General features: G+C 39.1%; 2 protein-coding genes and 1 long non-coding RNA gene across 3 annotated transcripts in view; 2 read left to right on the top strand and 1 right to left on the bottom strand.

Annotated features, from left to right (window-relative positions):
* LOC145479914 (MAM and LDL-receptor class A domain-containing protein 1-like) overlaps positions 1-19010 on the top strand; it is a 266467-nt gene that overhangs the window by 145118 nt on the left and 102339 nt on the right. The gene's annotated exons all lie outside the window — the stretch shown is intronic.
* Positions 1-19010, bottom strand: part of LOC145480881 (uncharacterized) — a 124881-nt gene that overhangs the window by 39594 nt on the left and 66277 nt on the right. The gene's annotated exons all lie outside the window — the stretch shown is intronic.
* Positions 1-19010, top strand: part of LOC145479960 (MAM and LDL-receptor class A domain-containing protein 1-like) — a 36346-nt gene that overhangs the window by 9424 nt on the left and 7912 nt on the right. Inside the window, exons 7-23 of the mRNA XM_081458440.1 lie at positions 617-807; positions 1277-1573; positions 1661-1957; positions 3081-3234; positions 5055-5248; positions 6126-6416; positions 7095-7290; positions 7671-8263; positions 10838-10969; positions 11162-11397; positions 14382-14466; positions 14974-15096; positions 15307-15545; positions 15850-15934; positions 17025-17162; positions 17466-17707; positions 18358-18718. Coding sequence (XP_081314566.1) covers positions 617-807; positions 1277-1573; positions 1661-1957; positions 3081-3234; positions 5055-5248; positions 6126-6416; positions 7095-7290; positions 7671-8263; positions 10838-10969; positions 11162-11397; positions 14382-14466; positions 14974-15096; positions 15307-15545; positions 15850-15934; positions 17025-17162; positions 17466-17707; positions 18358-18718 — 3854 coding nt within the window. The remainder of the gene's footprint in view (positions 1-616; positions 808-1276; positions 1574-1660; positions 1958-3080; positions 3235-5054; positions 5249-6125; positions 6417-7094; positions 7291-7670; positions 8264-10837; positions 10970-11161; positions 11398-14381; positions 14467-14973; positions 15097-15306; positions 15546-15849; positions 15935-17024; positions 17163-17465; positions 17708-18357; positions 18719-19010) is intronic.

The following is a 19010-nucleotide window of genomic DNA, read 5'->3' as shown; positions in this document are numbered from 1 at the left end:
ATGCATTTTTCAATCGACGTTGTCCTTAAACTCCCTTTATTTTGTTGTCGTTTGGGCGGGGAGCGTCTGTCCGCAACTTTCTATACCATCTGTTTGTTGAGTTGCGTTGTGTTCGGGCGTTCGCTTGTCTTGGTCTCGTTTGGCTCTTCATTTTTCTGCCGTATATTCAGTTTTTTTTTTTTGAGTTGGAGGATCTGTCTCTAGCGAGGGCCGAAGCTCATTTTATTCTGTGCTGCTGGAGATTTTCCTTTGCTTTTTAAACAAAACGTAAACAAATCCTCCACGAAAACACCGAAGAAGAGCGCGAGGTAAAATCTGCCGAAGAACTTGGCACCGCTTCCAAAAAATAACTTATGAGGGATTACCTTGGGTGTAAGGCATTCATGGGGGATTCACTCTCTTACCTTGATAGTCTGTTGATCGAAGTCACTTTCAGCTTTGAGAAAACTACCCAAGTACTGCGGATTACGATTGTGGCTCCTTTTTAGTCAATTCGATCATGTAGAGGAGCAAGAGGCTAGAGAAAAGAGGTTACAGTAGCTTATGCTATGTATAAACGATGATAACATTTAGAGACATAAACTACTATTCACATTTTAAAAATATTTTTCTGCAGTGAATACGTAAAAATGTTTGACGGAAATGGGACCGAGATATTTGCTCTATATGGAGGGAGTTTCATGTCCAAGAATTTCCAGCATGTCTCGTTTGGAGAATCCAAAAATATCACCATACAAGTCTCTATTATCGACAGCTGGAGCTCTGTCAAGATTGATTACGGCACAATGAAGCAACCTCTCGATTCAGGTAAGGAAAAGAAGAAGAGCACTTTTCATATACAAACGCAGGGCTGGTTTTCACCCTTTGATAGAAGTTTTAAAAAAAAATTAATTTTGCCACATGATTGCCACTGATTTTCGCGCTGGTCCTCGATCCTTTCAGGCCAAATTGGGTTGCTGTGAAAGTAAAATAAAACGTGAAAGGATCACATGGAGAAAGTTTTTCTAATGGAGAGTTACAAACCATTCACTTTGTATGCAACTTAGCTTAATACAAGCCTTCAAAAAAAGCCGTTTGGAATAAAGGTTTGAACCAGCTAGTTAGACATGCAGTTGTAATAATTGCAGTTTACACAACCATTGTTTTTGTAGACACTTTCTTTATACCTAATGTAGCCATGTAGAGTTTTTCGTTTAGTTGATAGTTGTTATTTTGAGGCGACAAAGTTCTGATTTATTTGATTTACAAATTATTATTTATTTATTACACACTGTAGCTTCCATTCTGGCTGACTGGAATGTAACTGTCGTAAACAAAACAGCAAGCAGTATCGCAGTAAGTTGGAGCAGCCCAGCCAGTCTTCTCAATGGTGGAATTCGATTTTATTTTGCCCTTGCCAGAAAGATTAACAGCAGTAGCGAGTCAATTAGCGAAATGGCGGCTGGAAATGTGACGGCATTGGAGATCAGGGACCTTGAAGGGTCCAGCGAGTATGAAGTTGCTGTTGTAGCCGTGAATGTCGATGGGACACCGTTTGAAAGTGCAGAGGTCGTGGCTAATACCGACGAAGGAGGTGAGAAATATTTAGAAATGTCGAATGCGAAATGCTAAAACAACTGTGGGAGCAACAAACCTTAAGTTCTATTTACTTTGTTTTTAGTTCCTGGTAGAGCGCCAAGTGATGTTAGAGTGACAAGCCTTGAGTTTACATCCGACCTTCTGGTGGAGTGGAACCCTCTACCCCCGCAATACGCCAATGGTATCCTCCTAGGGTACATAATCTACTTTAGAGAAAACCAAGATGATTCTTCATTTAAAAGCGCCTATGCTCTTGGTCTTTCCGCTACAAATTTTACTTTAAAGGGACTGAAACCAGCTCACCAATACCAAGTTGCAGTGACCGCTTTTACTTTCAAAGGAGAAGGACCTTGGTCAGATTTCAGTTACGTTACCACAGGTATGTTTTTACACAACTGTTTTTGTTTATATCATGCATAATCGCAATGCTTCTATTGGTTAGTTATATGAGCGCACATAATCACCTTTTGTAGTTTGCCAGATTTTGTGCAGGGTCAACCCCAAAAATAGCCATTAAAAAGCATCCAACAGAGAACTTTGCCAGGTTTCATAACCAATTCCACCTATTAACTATGATCGCATTAAAACAGTGCTATTTACTGTCTTCCGGCTCACCTAAATTCTACTGTTTCTAATGACAAGTGAACGCTAGTATCAGGGCTCTGCTTTCGGATGGTCGTTATAACTGCATAGAAAAGGGTTACTGTGCTACTAACTTTGCTAGCAACTGTGGAATTTTATAGCTACCAAAGAAGTGTGGATGTGTTGCAAATTTATCGGTCTATCCTCCTGCAGACGCACAGAGTACAGTGTCATTAACCACCTTTAGTACAGAGGATACAGTTCGCTGAAATTTTATCAGTCGTGAGTGACGATCACATCACCGCAACGATTTTTTGAGAAGCAGACAGTACAGACCCATGGCCTTTTAAGTACCTCCCACCTCTGTCAGGAGACCCAAAGTCTATTGAGTAGCTCCCCAACCCTGTCGGGAGACCCATGGCCTCTTAAGTCGGTAGTCCACCCACGTCTGTCAGGGGTCCCATGGCCACTCAGGTAGCCCCCCACCTCTGTCGGGAGACCAGTGAACTCTTAATTAGCCCCCTCCGCGCCTCCGCCAGAATCCTACCTAACCAACCCTCCAAAAAAGTGGGTCCCTGGTACGTAAAATTGTTTTGGTCAGTTAATTGAAACGTTAAAAATATCAAAATGAAATTACGACGTACATTCCTAAAAGTTTAGGAAGCTGTTAATATAAAAGCATATTTGAAGATAGATAGCGAATTGTTATTTTTATTCCCTTTGAGCCTGATTTGCTTTAAACTCTTGCATTCTGACAAACAACTGCCCTGAATTCGCTCTGCTTGAAGGGAATTCATGACCATTCGTCCTTACGTTATATTTCCTTAGCCTTTTTTTGCAATTCTAATACTGTTTGATTATCACATCAGAAATACTTTCCTTCTAAATAGCTAAATCGTTATTTCTTTTCTTCTTTTAAGGCTGCTTCGTCTCTTTCAATGCGACCTTTGGCCAAATAGCGTTAAAATCTACGAGTAACGATCTTATCCGCTGTAACTGGACAATACACAGTGCTGGTATCCCTGCAGCCGTCGCTTTCATCGCCGTTCAAGAAATAAATCTTGACGATTGCAGGTATATTAGTAAAGTCATCGTAAAGGCACCTGGGATCAAACGGAGGTCCCTATGCCTGTAGCAGTTTCATCTTTCTTGAAGAAAGATACGAGAAATATGTGAAGAGGGAAAGCTACCCCTAATTACAATAAATCCCCAGCGCTACGTCCGTTAACACAACTTACAATATGATTTTTTTTTTAATTAGCCCACTTTATATTACTATATAATTCTTATACTACTTACTAAATATTTTTTTTCATTAGCATACTCTGCATACCATATAATACTTGCATTACTTACGCTTGGTAAAGCAAGTACAATTTTAGAGCGGTATAACGCACAACACATCGCAGACATAATGCAAAAGTTTCAAATAAATTTTAACCTAGAGATTTGTTTTTTGTAAACATTTGATATTTCCTTTTTTTTCTGCTTCTTTCCTTTTTCAACACATCGTGTTATGGCTACAGCTAAACAATAAATATCAAATTAAACATTAATATAACATATACATCAGTAGAATTGGTATAGGTAATCATAGGGTTTCGAGTTCAATTTGGCATTAATTTGCACGAGTGAGTTTTTTAAAAAATCTGAAATTGCACGAGCCGCTTCATATAAACATGAAAACAAATTCGCGTGGAGGACATGCCGGACGATCTTTCTTGAAGCCATATTCTCTCATTCGAGAAAACGTTTTTCAGAGTTTCCGCTCTAAATTTTCGTCGTCATTTTACGTGATATCATTGGCTTAGAAAATTTCCTATTTTCTTTCAGCCAATCATAATACAGGTTTACGAGGTTTACACTTTTTGCACTAGTGTTACACTTTTTGCACTAGTGTTACACTCTTTGCACTAGTGTTACACTTTTTGCACTAGTGTTACACTTTTTGCACTAGTGTTACACTTTTTGCACTAGTGTTACACTTGAACTGCACTGCTCTCAGCCAATTAGAATCGAGTAATTTTTTTCATATATATTATTAGGAGTAAAACAGCTTACGTGCGATAATATTTCAGAAGCCCTTTTCTTAATTTGCAGTCGCCATCTCTTTTAAAATTTAGGGTTTTCTGCGTGGGAAAATCTGAAACACATCCACGAAGGCTTGTGCAGAAAATGCAATATTTGGCAAGTAGTAAACAATAATTTAAGGCTTGCCAATAATTTATCCTATCATGCCATGCAGCCGTTAAGTCTATGGCTTGTGGATAACGTTATTGTTTCATTTGTATTTCGTACCAGCAGTCTTGAAACATGGTCCAGAAATAGACTGTAAGAGTGGACACTTACTCATATAATTAATCAAAAAAATTTCCATTGAAGAATACTTTATTCATGAAATATATAGTTTTAGCTAGCTGCTTAAAGTAATATACGGTGAAAGTTCCTCTTCTGAGCGAGCAATTTAACTCTGGTTATTACAACCATTATAAAACCCCGTTTGAATCGGCTCTCGCGAAACTCTGCAATAAAGAGGTTCTGTTTAAGCTGCGACAGTGACCGCTTTAACGATTTAATGACTGCATTGTTTTTGTTTTTAAGCTCTCGAAAATTACCAATGCTTTTAATACTGCTATCAAATCACGTGTAGATGACATAATGTCGAAAACGTCTTTATTATTTCCTTTTTTCTCTTTAAATGTATGCTTTTAGCCTTGTGAAAGTTAGGTTTAAACTCCAAGAGTACATTATTTAATCAGTTAACTAATTTATTTATAATTACTTAATTAAAAGAAAGTAAGGGAGACCACTTCAAGTAAGAAAGCCGCGTTTTAACAACAACTGTGAGCACAGCATGTCAGTACATAAGTTCCTAACCATGCTTATCTTTACAGTGAATTTGTCAAGATTATTGATGGAAATGGCACTGGACTTCTCTATCACCCTGGGTGTGTGCCATTTTCTCGAGAGGTTCTAGCACATGTCTCTTTTGGTCTTTCAAATATCATCTCCATCCAAGCATATACAGAAACACCAGGCAACACAATCATGATGAAGTTCGCTATTTTAAAAAGGGGTCGAGAGTCAGGTGTGTTTGTAATAAACTCTGTAAATGCTGTCGTTCCTTTGCTACTACTGCTTGTGTATGCCTCAGCTTCTGTTGTGGCTATGACTACCACTAATTTCAATATTACTACTAATATCACTACAGCCACTTCTAACACTGCAACTACTACCTCTGCAAATTTCACTTTCACTGCCAGTGCCGCAGCCGCCGCCGCCACCACCACCGCCGCTGCCACTGCCACTGCCACTGCCACTGCTACCGCTACTGCTGCTGCTACTGCTACTGCTACTGCTACTGCTACTGCTACTGCTACTGCTACTGCTACTGCTACTGCTACTGCTACTGCTACTGCTACTGCTACTGCTACTGCTACTGCTACTGCTACTGCTACTGCTACTGCTACTGCTACTGCTACTGCTACTGCTACTGCTACTGCTACTGCTACTGCTACTGCTACTGCTACTGTTGCTGCTGCTACTGCTACTACTGCTAATGCTGCTACTACCCTACTGCTGCTGCTACAACTGCTACTGCTGCCGCTACTGTTACCGCTACTGCTACTGCTGCTGCTGCTAGTGCTACTACTACTGCTAATGCTATCGCTACCGCTACTGCCTCCACTGCCAGCGCCATTGCCACTGGCACTGGCACTGCCACTGCCACTGCCACTGCCACTGCCACTGCCACTGCCACTGCCACTGCCACTGCCACTGCCACTGCCACTGCCACTGCCACTGCCACTGCCACTGCCACTGCCACTGCCACTGCCACTGCCACTGCCACTGCTACTGCTTCTGCTGCTGTTGCTTCTACCTCTAGGACAATTAATTTACATTTTTTGTTCATTAAAGGAAATTTATTATGCTTTAAATTACTTTGCTTTTTTTAACTTCCCCAGCCATACCGGTTTCGGGATGGAATGTTTCAATCTTCCACCACAGTCCCACCAGACTTACCCTTCAATGGATGAGCCTCGATACAGTCGTTAATCATCACGCAAAGTTTTACGTAGTTGAAGTAAAGAGTATGCAGGGCACCATATTGACCGCAGAAACTGTTTCCGAAAACGCTACAAGTGCAGTTATTAAAGGACTGTGGCCCTCTACAATGTACGTTGTGAGTGTATTTGGCGTTGACAGCACTGGACAACCATACAAGAGTTTAGAAAGCGTTACTACTACTAAGGAAGGTACGAGGAAATAGACGCATCGCAGGGTCTATGCTAAAGTTCATTTCAGATCACAGTTTGGAATTTGTGTAGTATGAGGCACTCTTGCATATACATGTAGTAATTGTTATTATACACGAGAAATAGGAGACGAGGTCCAGCATTTTTAGCAACTTAGTTCTAGAAGACAAGCCTTGATTATAATAACTATCTCGTTCTCCTTGATTACATGATGCGTGACTCCAGGTAAAAAAGTGTACCGTAAATACAATTTTAGCAACTTTGTGACCTCAAAGGACACAAACATAAACTAAGATTTCCATAACAAGTTTTTATATTGTACGAAGAGTGATTTAGTTTCTTTGTGCGATAAAATATGGCCACCAGTTTATTGTCTGTTTCACAGCTTAACAACCAAACCGTGTCAAGACGGAATCATTGAAGTTGAAATAGAATAATCTTGTAACTGGCATTTTAATGCACTTTGCAATCAAGAGATAATTTTTAAGGAAACTTGTTAGGTGAAATTTAATTAAGAAATCGTTTTACTCTAAATTTGCAAAATAAAACCATAAAAGGGCGTCTCGTTCAAGATAGCTTGACCATTATTTGCTAAGAAGATGCTGTAAATGATTTTTAAGAAACATATTGTCTAATTTAGAAGCACGTTTTGTAAATTTGTTTATTCTTTGATTTTAGTTTCTTGCGGCTTCCGACCAAGCGCGACTCGAATTGTGGGTGGTACAGTTGCACCTGTCAACAGCTGGCCATGGCAGGTGATGTTGACAGACGAGTTTGGACGTCAGTTTTGTGGTGGTTCAATAGTGGATCGTTATTGGGTGGTGACAGCATCTCATTGTTTGGTTGGACTAACGCCTTCTGGTGTTAAGATAAGGTAGCTTTCAACATAATTTTTATTGGCTTTCTAGACGCTGAGAATGCAAGATAAAAAAAATGTTAGGAAATAAAAAAAATAATAGTAATAATAACGACGACGATGATAATGGTGTCGTACAAAAGGAAGATAATAAGCTGGCGGAGGAAAGAAGAGTGTAAAAAATTATAGAATTAATTTCAAGGTTTCTTTCTTTAAACAAACACATAATTTTATTGCGTAATTCGCTTCTATCTGGCGTGTGAAATCTACCTTTTCAACCAAAAGTACTTAATAATCTGCCAAACTAAATCACGTCATTTTTTATTACCAAAATCGAATTAATTAAAAGAACCCCAAGTATATGAGTTTTTACAATCGATATGTACGTTCTGTTTCAGACTAGGGGCCCACTACAGAACAAATGGTAGTGTTGGAACAGAGCAAGACATCGATGTTGCAGAAATCAAAATGCATGGGAATTACTACACTCCTCTTCGAGAAAGCAATGACATTGCGCTGCTTAAACTCGTTAGTCCTGCTGAACTTGATGAAGGAGTTGGTCTAGTTTGTTTGCCAGATACCGACCACGACCTTCCTTTTGACAACCTTGACAAAAAATGCTGGACAACTGGTTGGGGAGCTTTATATTCTGGAGGCCCCTCACCAAATACACTGATGCAAGCATCTGTGCCACTGGTGTCAAAAGAACGTTGCGATAGTGCCTATCCTGATGCAATCGACGATTCCATGCTCTGTGCTGGTCTAGATGAAGGAACTATTGATGCCTGCCAAGGTGATAGTGGTGGGCCCCTGGTGTGCGAGTTTGATGGTACGTGGTATCTCGAGGGAGTCACCAGCTGGGGTGAAGGATGTGCCCTTCCGAATAAGTATGGGGTATACGCCAAAGTGCGAAACTTTATATCGTGGTTATCAAGAAACATGAACGCTCCTCCCACTGAATCAGCACAGAACCATTCATCTTCTGCATTAGGTACGAATATTTATTTTCTAATAATTATAATCATCCAAGTGTTTATATAAAATGTAATAAGGCAAACAAAAATCAAAATACTACCCGACTTCTTCATTTGAATGATTTATTTGTCTTACTACGCCGGTAAGAGAATTTTGACTGCTTGAAATATAAAGAAAGGGAGATCGACAAAAGCGTAATGGAAGGGCATCTCTTTCAAGGTAAAAATCAAATATACCACACAACGGCCTTGGAATGGTTGTTTCTGGATCACTCCCATGTCAGATATTATTTTATGAAATAGAGAGGTTAAGCATGACGATAACAGCAGACGGCAAACGGCAAAGACTTCTGATTTTGAGTTATTTTCTTCTAATCCATAAACAAAGCACACAAAAGTGGAATAACGTCTCCTACTATTCATTGCAAATACAAATAATTTCACTCTACTGTACAAACAGCTGAAGAGAGACGGCAAAAGTTTCATTTTTGCCGTTTGCTGTAGACGTCATGCTTAACCTCTCAAATAACTGAGATACTACGCACGCTCTGATTGGTCAGTAGAGTTGCTTCACCTATGTTTTATTGTACCGGTATACCACGGTTCCCGATCTAGTGACAGCTCTACGCGGGAACTAGACGACTCGGAACTTTAGCGATAACAAATGTAATAAATAGTTTTGCCTTTCACTAGTTGAGATATCATAACACGAACATCTTTTCATTCAACATATACATGGAAATTTGCAAGGAATAAAAAGTTGGTTGTCATATAAAGCTTTATCTTTTTTCCACGGCAAAACTCCGGTTACCCTCGAGATTAGAATTAAGGAAGTTTTCAACCCTTTAATCGGTGCTTTCCACCGTCTGTGGAGGACGAAGTCAGCTGGGCTTGACTGATCAACTTGAGTTGTCAAAAAAGCAGGAAAAATATTTCTTTCTATAAGACATTTTGAGTTTAAACTCAATGCATGCATGCATAACACAATAAATGAATTTGGTTTTCATAAGCTTAGCTTTCAAGCAATAGTTTTCATTTAACAAAATACAGAGAAACACGGACTTCATAGCCTTCGGCATAAATAAATAAATTCTGAGTAAATTTCGGAAACAGTGTTTGTATAACTAACTTTTATTCCATTTGCAAAACTTTGGAAAGTTATCGTTTAACTCTGCGTTGAATCACTTCGCTAAGCACTTGAATTTTGGACTACTTGCACACTTTTCGCACAGCCTTTTACTTTCGCGATGATCAATTCCACCTAAGAATCCCTGCATTTCCCCGTCAGAGTACTTTTGAGTTAATTAATACACTTTTTGCCTTTCATCGATAACCGTTTCCCTTCCTTTCTTAAAACTTTCTTAGTGTGAAATGTTTTCGTCGCCTTGCTCTGCGGATTTCGTGTCCGGCGCCGAGCCTGTACTTTCATTCTTTCAGTCACTGTAATTGGTTTGTCCCGTCATCTCATGAATTTGATGAGAATAAGCAACTTGATCACCGTCAACTTGATCACAATTACTTGTTTATCGGTGCAATAAACCACTTACTCGCCTAACACCTTGTGACTTACAAGCTTTTCTCGCATTCTCCCAACATCCTGAGTGGCTTATTATACCAGTAAACCCATAGAAAGAGTGGTCCATTGCTTAAATAAAATTCGTGATTGTGTCATAGTCTCGGGCACATCCAACAATCTCACATCAATTGCCATTTATGATAATGTGTTTGTTATTAGTGTTTCAGGGCCAGGTAGTAAGGGCAATATTTTATATCAACCTGTCGCGCAACAATGTTGCATTCTAAGTTGAAACTGTGGCGTTCCATTTTGCAAGTTGTTCCTCACTAAGCACAGAGAAACTGATCTCTACCTCTCAAAACCTGTTAAGGTAATTTGCAACATGTGTGTAATATGCACGACGACGCTTGTCAACTTGCAGTGAAATATTTTTTTCTGGGATAGGTTGCCCGCATTACATGACTTGGCCTTGAGGTACACGTAAAAGTATGCTATATAAGCCACTACAGTATTTCACAATACTGATCTACAATCACAAACAGATCTCACTCACACAATTTATGTAAATGTGCTCTATGAGCAGACTCGTGAGCGGATGATGATGGATATGTACTAACCTGCGTAATATGGCATTGCTCCTTTCATAACAAAAAACAGCAACAACAAGAAACAAGTAATAACTAAGGCTTTAACTGCCTGATACTATTTACTTGACTAAAGATGACCTCCTAATAGGTTGTCGAAACGTCAGTCACCAACAACAGTTCTTTTCAGAACTTTTCTCACCCGGACGATCACACAAGACGAACTGCTGTAAGACATTGTTTCCTTTCGTTTCCTCCCTCAGAGAATGTACTTTACCCTTGCCTGGCGAACGCCCAAATGTTACACGTTACTTGCGTCAAAAAAAAAAAAAAAAAAAAAAAAAACGAATTACGAAAAGTTAGCAGATGATCGACCAAACTCACATTTGCCTACAATCCGCAACCTGCTTACACGATTCCTGAGTTAAAAAATTAGGTAGTAATATCCTTTTCTTCATTAAAAATGAAAATTAATTTTCCAACCCTTTCAGGTTGGTGTAACTTCGACCACGGTTTGTGTTCTGGATGGAATCAGTCGTTCTCGGATGATTTTGATTGGACGTTGGCATCTGGTTCCACACCTTCCTCTTCCACAGGTCCCACCTATGGTCAAGGGGGCTCAGGTTAGGTATATCTATTGTTTGTTTGTTTGTTTGTTTTTTTGCATAATGTTACACAGATAAACGTGTAAATAAAAACAAAGAAAACAAAAAAGGAAAAAAAAAAGAGATCGATCACTGAACCGATTCAGAAGTGCCAACCAATCAAAAACTTTTTCTCTTTGACAATAATAATATTGACTTTTTTTTCCTCAGGAAAGTATATGTACATCGAAGCGTCTTCCCCTAGAAAACCTGGAGAAAGTGCAAAACTTTTTTTCACTGTTCCGAGTCAAGGGAATCAGGCTTGTCTTTCATTTTACTACCATATGTCTGGGGCATCAGCTGGAATTCTCAATGTGTACAGTGGCAATAATAAAGTTGTTTCCTTGTCAGGAGATCAGGGAGACAACTGGCTCCTTATAGAAAGAAGTGTATACTTGGACGAAGTGGTAAGAAAAAGATAACAAAACAGTAGTTATAGAGAAGGAGTTCTGCGTCACGGCGCATACGTAGGGGTGTAAGGGTGCTGGGGTGCTAATACTCCGCGAGAGTGACGTGAAGTCTCTTTCAACGGGGTGCAGGGGCGTTAGCTATAGCGAAGGGGTGTAAGGGCGTTCATGACATCATTTGCTTTTACCATAATGTGACGTAAATTCCCTTTTCGGAAGATGACATTATCGGGGCGAAAAGATAAAAATAGATTGGATGACGTTGAAGCGGGTAGTTTTAGGGGATGACATCATGAATGGAACCCCTTCCCAGTTCGGCTCATTATTGAGTACAATAGGAAGAAACACATTTTAGCAGGGTAATTTCATCATAGAATAAAATACACTTTATTTATATTACTTGATTTTCCTACCTGGAAAATATATTAAATTATGTAAGCGACATGGAAGTTGCTTTTCCGCGTTTGGACCGTCAATTTGTATTTACACTTTGAAAAGACGCTAAGCAGAAAAGAAATTTCCTTTGGACACGGCGTCGACAAAACCTGGATCGGACCGGATCGGATCACGGACCGGATCACGGACCGGATCACGGACCGGATCACGGATCGGATCACGGATCGGATCACGGATCGGATCACAGAAAAAAAACAAAAAAAACAAAGTTTTAAAGAAAAAAAATCAAAAACAAAAATCAAACCGTTTATAAGATAATAATAAATAAAAAATAAAAGTGGAAAACTAAAATATGTTAAATGAAAATAAGAATCCCGAATTTGACGCAATGACATGTTAATTACAGAGAATGACAAGAGGTCATTTAAAAAGCCACATAAGCGCCTAATTTACGACGAATTTAAATTGTAATGAACAGGCAGATGTAGTTATATTTGAACGTTAGTTGGCTCGAAGCTTGCGTGAACCTCCCATTCTCGTTTTTGAAATTGTTATCAGTGGCTAATTCTCGGCTACATTTTCGTGTCAGATGTGAGCGTTACAGTTGGCGTTACGGTTAATGAGAAAACTTACGTACGAAAGCTTAAGGACATGACTTGCTTTGAAGGAGCTACGTCACGATTTGCACATCTTGAAAAAACTAGCCTAGTTTTTCAAGTTCGTCATTTGCAATCCCCGTTAATCTTTGCCATCCTTAACGGTCCTCATTCCGTTTTGATTTGTTCTTACCTCTTAAGTGTTTTCTATCCTAGAACACGATCGTTTTAAGGTTTTATTCTATTTAAAGGCAATTCTTTACGACCCTAAAAATAACTCTAAAAATCGTAACGTAACTCCTAAAATGTTGGTTATTCTCGGGTTGCGTTATCGTTCACACTATCGATGTCATTCCTAGAATTTTTTGTAAAACAGCTATATTTCCTTGAAATACAAATGGTTTGTTTCGTTTTATTCCAGTGCGAAATATCGTATTCCAAACTCACATCTTGTAAAAGTATAGACTTCTCTCAAAAACGTAAATTATTTGAAATCATCAGGTGTTTAATTTGTTAGTGTTTTTAGTTTTTGTGTTTCTATTCATACGTTCGTCCTATTATTACCATACCGACTCGTTTTATGACAGTTTACCTTTGATGCAAGTGAATACACGAAATATCATTTATCTGAGCTGCGGAGAAAGATGTGAAGACATGATTGATCATCGCAATCAAAGCCCAACAGCCTGAAAAAAATTCATCTGTGACCAGCTCCCAGTTGGCTTGATATTATAAAAGAATAAAGGAATATCACACCTGAATTAAAGAAAACTTTCTGCTCACAGTAGTCACTCTAGTGCAATTTGCTGAACAAAATTTTGAATTTTTTTCCTTGATCCAGTCCGTGATCCGGTCCGTGATCCGATCCGTGATCCGATCCGGTCCGATCCAGGTTTTGTCGACGCCGCTTTGGACATGATTACTATCGGCTTTAGCGCCTTGGGCCAAAGTCTATATGGATCGCGGTTTCGTCTTATACGCCTCAGACATTATAAAAATCTATGATTGTGAATAAATCGATTTCTATTTGGTCTATTAACTTAGTAGACAGAACAAAACAACTCTGTTTGTTCAAATACAATAGAGTTTTCCACTGCTTCTTCGTTACTGCAAAATAATCTCCCTGGGGTCATTAACGCCTAAAGTTATGCAGGTACAAGACGGAGAAAATGAACGAACTAATCTTCTTCAAGGACGTTTATTGCAGTCAACTAATCTTCAATTATTTATAACTCTCAGAACTAGAACTTGTCATGTGATCATTACAACGTCCTACCGTTTGTTCTTTCAGTCCGGTCATGATCCGGTACACTGAACCATACCTTGTACTCAGATCCTTATCGGAAATTCTCTTTACACTGGCTGCGAAGTTATTTGTAGTTTATTTTAATATAACTTCGAGGTAGCATAGATAGTCTTATATCCCATAGTAAGCTTTTAATCCATCAGTTCTGAGTGTCCTGCAACTGTTTTGGGAACCTTACGGTAAAAAAATGATGCCATAAATGCCCTTACACCCCTACGCTAACGCCTCTCCAACCCGATGATGTCATTTTCCGGGAAGAGACCTGACGTCACTCCCTAGGGGTGTAAGCATCCTAACACCCCCTACATCCCTACGCATGCGCCCTGTCGCAGAAGCCCTACTCTATAACTACTCAAAACACTTTAACTTTAGAAATTCAAGATCGTATTGAAATAGGTTCTTGAAACAAGAAAATGACTGACTAAGTGTTTTCTTCGGGAAAAAGGCGACCGTATTAACGAGATATCGGGATATGTGACGTTGCAAGGCGAGGCTGCTGAGAGTCTGCTGTCCTTTCATAAATTCAACGTCAGTCAAACGATCCTGCTTTTCTAGTTTTAAAACAAAGACTCAGTGCTGCCTACTCCAGTAATCATATCGGAAACAAACAAAGGCAACAATAAATCATTGGAATCTCTAAGAAACTTGCGCCGAAAATTCACGATATAATAGAAATATGTTTGCAGGTTACAATTGAAGGAATAGTTGGGAGCTCATATACAGGAGATATTGCTATTGATCAAGTAAAAATCACCGAAGGGAGTTGTCCAGGTGCGTATATACATGTGTTCTGTTAAAAATAGTAATAATAATAATAATAATAATAATAATAATAATAATAATAATAACACCAATCCTGTAGCTAAAAATAGCAATTTCAGAAAGGTAGTCAATTCAGTTACCAAACGGGACACATCTGCCTTCTCTGTCGTTAAACGTCATGTTCTTTAACCCCCTTGGTCACCCCTTGAACCTCGCGAATTTTTCCACCGATTTTGATAAGAGTCACACCTTAAAGACACAAACAACTTGATATAGCAGTCGCTCCAGAAAAGCTTCCCGCCTTTTTCTTCAATCGACCGCTTGCCCCTTTGCCGAGTGTTACTGGAAAAATGGCAATTCTTGTGAATTATTTGGAGTCTTTGTCAGATAAGTTGTACGCTATTTGAAGTAAGAAAATTCAAGCGTTTTTTATGCATTCACATGTATACTTAAAGCTATTTCGAGATACTTTGTGTATCGCCTCGCTGTAATCAAGAGCGATTGTTTCGGTTCCAGTTTCATGTAGCTTTGACAGTGGCTTGTGCTTCGGCTGGAGTCTATCCAATTTAGGTGTATTCAATTGGACACTATCGTCTGGCTTCACATCAACCGGACCAGCGTCTGATGTTACCGGAGAAGGTAAGATGTCTATTATGTTTACTTCAGTCCTCAGTCAAATTACTCTTTTCAGGGCTTGTTTTCCTTATTTACATTACAAGGTAATCCAACATGGATGCGAAGCACTTTCGGGCTGAAACTGCAAAATAGCCCGAAATTGCCTCAGATACACGGTACATTATCTCGTAATGCAAATGAGCAAGGGTATCAATCTTTTTTTTTCTTTTACAGGAAAGTATATGAACATTAAAGCTGCAGATCAACGAAATGGTGATAATGCAAAGCTTGAGCTTGCAGTACCAAAGGATTACCGTAATTCATCTTGGTGCTTAGCGTTCTACTATTACATGTATGGAGCGACAAATGGAACCCTTAATGTAATTAATGGAAATGACACAGTATTTACTAAGTCAGGTGATCAAGGAGGCTATTGGAGACAAGTGAAAAGAACAGTGAATTTGAGTGATGTTGTAAGTATTAATTTATACGTTCTCATAACCTTTTTCCATCTTTAACTCTCTCAGGAATTTAATTACCCAGTCAGGTAATGACAGTATAGATCTTCCTTTGTACCTTTGAATAACCGAGAAAACGTCATTGTCATGGCACATTTTGAGGACGCAGTCCAACCACCGGATATTAATGGCTGATAGCTTGGAAAGTGCTGGAAACTGTTTTGAGCCACCTTGAGCTACGTAGTTGACAAGCTATGATGGATTTTTTTTAAGCATAACATTCCAGAAAAAAAAAATAACTCTGTTGTTATTTTCTTAGTTGATATTCGAAGGAATAGTAGGATCACCATCTGAAAGCGACATTGCTATTGATAACGTCACACTTACTGAAGATGCCTGTTCAGGTAAAATTTACAACTTTCGTCATTTGCCCGGTACCTTATGCATTATATTAAAACCAAGTAATGTATCAAAACACAGGAGAAAGCTATGAAGACATGATTGATCATCGCAGTTTTTTTTTTTTTTTTTTTTTTTTCAGGCTTTAATTTCACAACTGCTTAAGCTGCGTATATAACTGCGATGATCAATCATGTCATCATATCTTTCTCCGCAGTTCAAATATATGGTCTTTCATATATTCACTTGCACAAGAGTAAGTGTTTGACTACGTTTTCAAACTGTGAGAGGAGAGGTGACAAGATTATTTTGACTTGCAGCGGAGTGTATTCTACTGAAGAGAGTTTAGGTATTTCGAAGTACAGTGAGACACTCGGGCGTTAGCCTCCATTGAAACTAAAACAAAGGAAAAAAGGAAAAATAGATTCGAAAAAACATGTGTAAGCTAATTTGAATTAATGACAATCTGAGAAGGAGATTTCAAAGCCTCTGATATATTTTCTTTCTGAATGATATATGGGGAGATTGTAGAAGAGGTTAGGGAAAGAGCCTAACAAAGGCATTGATATGAACTGAGATAGAATTTCGGCCATTATTCGCCGGTTTTCGGCGGAATCATAAGCTTTACGGAATCGAAGTTGGAAGAACCAGAACGTTTCCCTCGCTTATTATCCAGTGAAAAATATATTATCGGCGTCGGAGGCAGATAAGACTCATAAAGCACGGAATCGAGACTAGCACACGTTATCTTGCGAATATTGTCGAAAACATGCTGTTATTGCAGTTGTCAGCGGCTTGACACACAAACGAGGCGAAAGCTAGGGTCAATTCTGCATTGTATTGATCCTTTCACCTTGTATGCGTTTGCATGCCTTTTAAAACAAAAGAGTATTTGTCCGCAAACTCAGCTGCAATAACAGCTATTTCTGCGAGTTTTGATTAGTTCTCTGGATTGTGTGTGTCGTTTAATAGGGATTAGCCAGAGTGCTAGCTAACTTTGACATTCGTTTTACGACACTCAACTGAAAACGACTCTATCGTAGTGCTGTTAATAACAAAAAGTGACATGATGGTGTTTTCATATTTCCAATTTAGCTATAATATCTTGCGACTTTGACATCGGGCTTTGTGATGGTTGGCGACAGTCAAGTTTAGATGTCTTTGACTGGACTCGTCATACAGGATCAGAATCTCCCTATACAGGTCCAAATGGCGATCATACAAGTGGATCAGGTGAGCAAAACTTCCTGCACTTACCTCTATGATTGTTTACGGCCAATTCTCTCCATGAGTCGCGCCCCCAGGGAATCATGGTAGCTGTATTCATAAAAACAAATACCCAGTCTAAGATGATGAAGACAACAACCATGATTCCCTGCGAGCACATCTCATAGAGGGAAGTGGCCATTCAACTTCTTTGTTCTGTTTTCTATGTAAATGTTAACATCTAAACAACGAAATCATGAGTAAAGAGGTGGTAATATGTTGATTGTGTGCTATTTTCTGATGGGCGATTAATGCCACTTACGTTCACAGGATATTATATGTTTACCTACACCTTGCTGCAGTCCACCGGCGACAACGCAAAGCTTGAGCTCTCTGTATCTGGAAATGGAGAACCATCTTGTCTCCAGTTCTATTATCACATGTATGCAGTCATCGACAGCCTAATGGGAACTTTTATAGTCTTCAGCGGTAACACAGAAGTGTTCAGCATGTCAGGAAACCATGGCGACAACTGGATTAAAGCGGAGAGAACCATTTATTTGAATAACACTGTAAGTTTAGTAGACATGGTGTAAGCGTTGAGCATGTTATTTTATAAGATCATACAGACACACCACTGCTTTCGCCGAAAAAATCGCAGCCGTCACATTGCAACAAATTTCCGGCTGGGATAGCTACAGAGCAACTTACACGACTTTTTTTTTTCTATAATTATGTGGAGATAGAACTTAAGTCTACTTAAGGGATCGTTGTTGCAACGGTCAGCAGCATGGAGTGTTGCTTCTGATTGTGTTGATCGCTAAGCTTTTTCCTTGTCGCTGTTCATGTCTTTTGCGTTGTTGCTGTTGTTGTCCGTCTTCTTCTTCTTCTTCTTCTTCTTCAAATGATGATGATGACGATGATTAGCCGCTCTGAGAGTTCTTTTTTACTTCAATACCTTTTCGAGACCTATTTGATTCCTAGTCAGATACAACTCATTGACCGTTCAGAGTCTCCTTTACCGTTACTTTTGTCGCAATTTTGTTGTTGTTGTTCATGTTGCTGTTGCTTTTTTTTTTTATTTATTTATTTTTATGTATTTATTTTTTTTCATTTGTTAACTCTGTTTCTTTTTACTTCGTCCACCTTAACTTCGGTAACGCCACATTTGTTACCATCCTGACTGGGAAAATATCTTTTCATTCCTGTGTAACTCATCTAGGTGACGTTTGAAGGAATAGCGGGATCTATTCATAGTCACATAGCCATTGATGATGTCTCAATTACCAGTGGAGAATGTCAGGAACAAACAGCAACTCCAGCTCTCCCCTCTTCATCTGCGCCTGCGCCTTCACTGCCTTCGAGCGTATACCCAATGCTTTCCACTGACAAGCCTTCTTTTACCTCAACTCTATCGACGGCTAGTCTCCCCAATATCAAACCTTCATTGTCTTCAAGTCAATCGACATTCAACTCATCCACTATCAAGCCTTCATTTTCTTCAGAGCTGCCGACTTCAAAGGCTTCCCTATCGAGTGGTTTATCAACTTTTAAGCCGTCCATGTCTTCATCTGTTTCGTCAGGTATTGTCAACTTCCAATTTTGTTAGAAGCCTTTATACTAATTGTTTGATACGCCCTCCTTTAAAAATTGTATGTATTTTTTGTTGACTTCCTGTTAATAGCTGTCCCACAGCAGGCAGGCAACAAGCAAACTACTTGCTCTGCATGCCATGAAATTGCACAGATTCAGCACTTTCATACTGAGGGAAACAAGTACAGAAGGTTGTACAACATTTGATGGTTTCGTGGATAACAACCTTTCGTTCACATGATAAATGTGTATGTCGAGGTCTTGTGGAAAAGACTTATATTG

The sequence above is a fragment of the Orbicella franksi genome, chromosome 1 (genome assembly GCF_964199315.1).
Source record: "Orbicella franksi chromosome 1, jaOrbFran1.1, whole genome shotgun sequence".
Taxonomy (NCBI): Eukaryota; Metazoa; Cnidaria; class Anthozoa; order Scleractinia; family Merulinidae; genus Orbicella; species Orbicella franksi.
The sequence above is the reverse complement of the archived record's forward strand: the minus strand, read 5'-3'. Positions and strand labels throughout refer to the sequence as shown.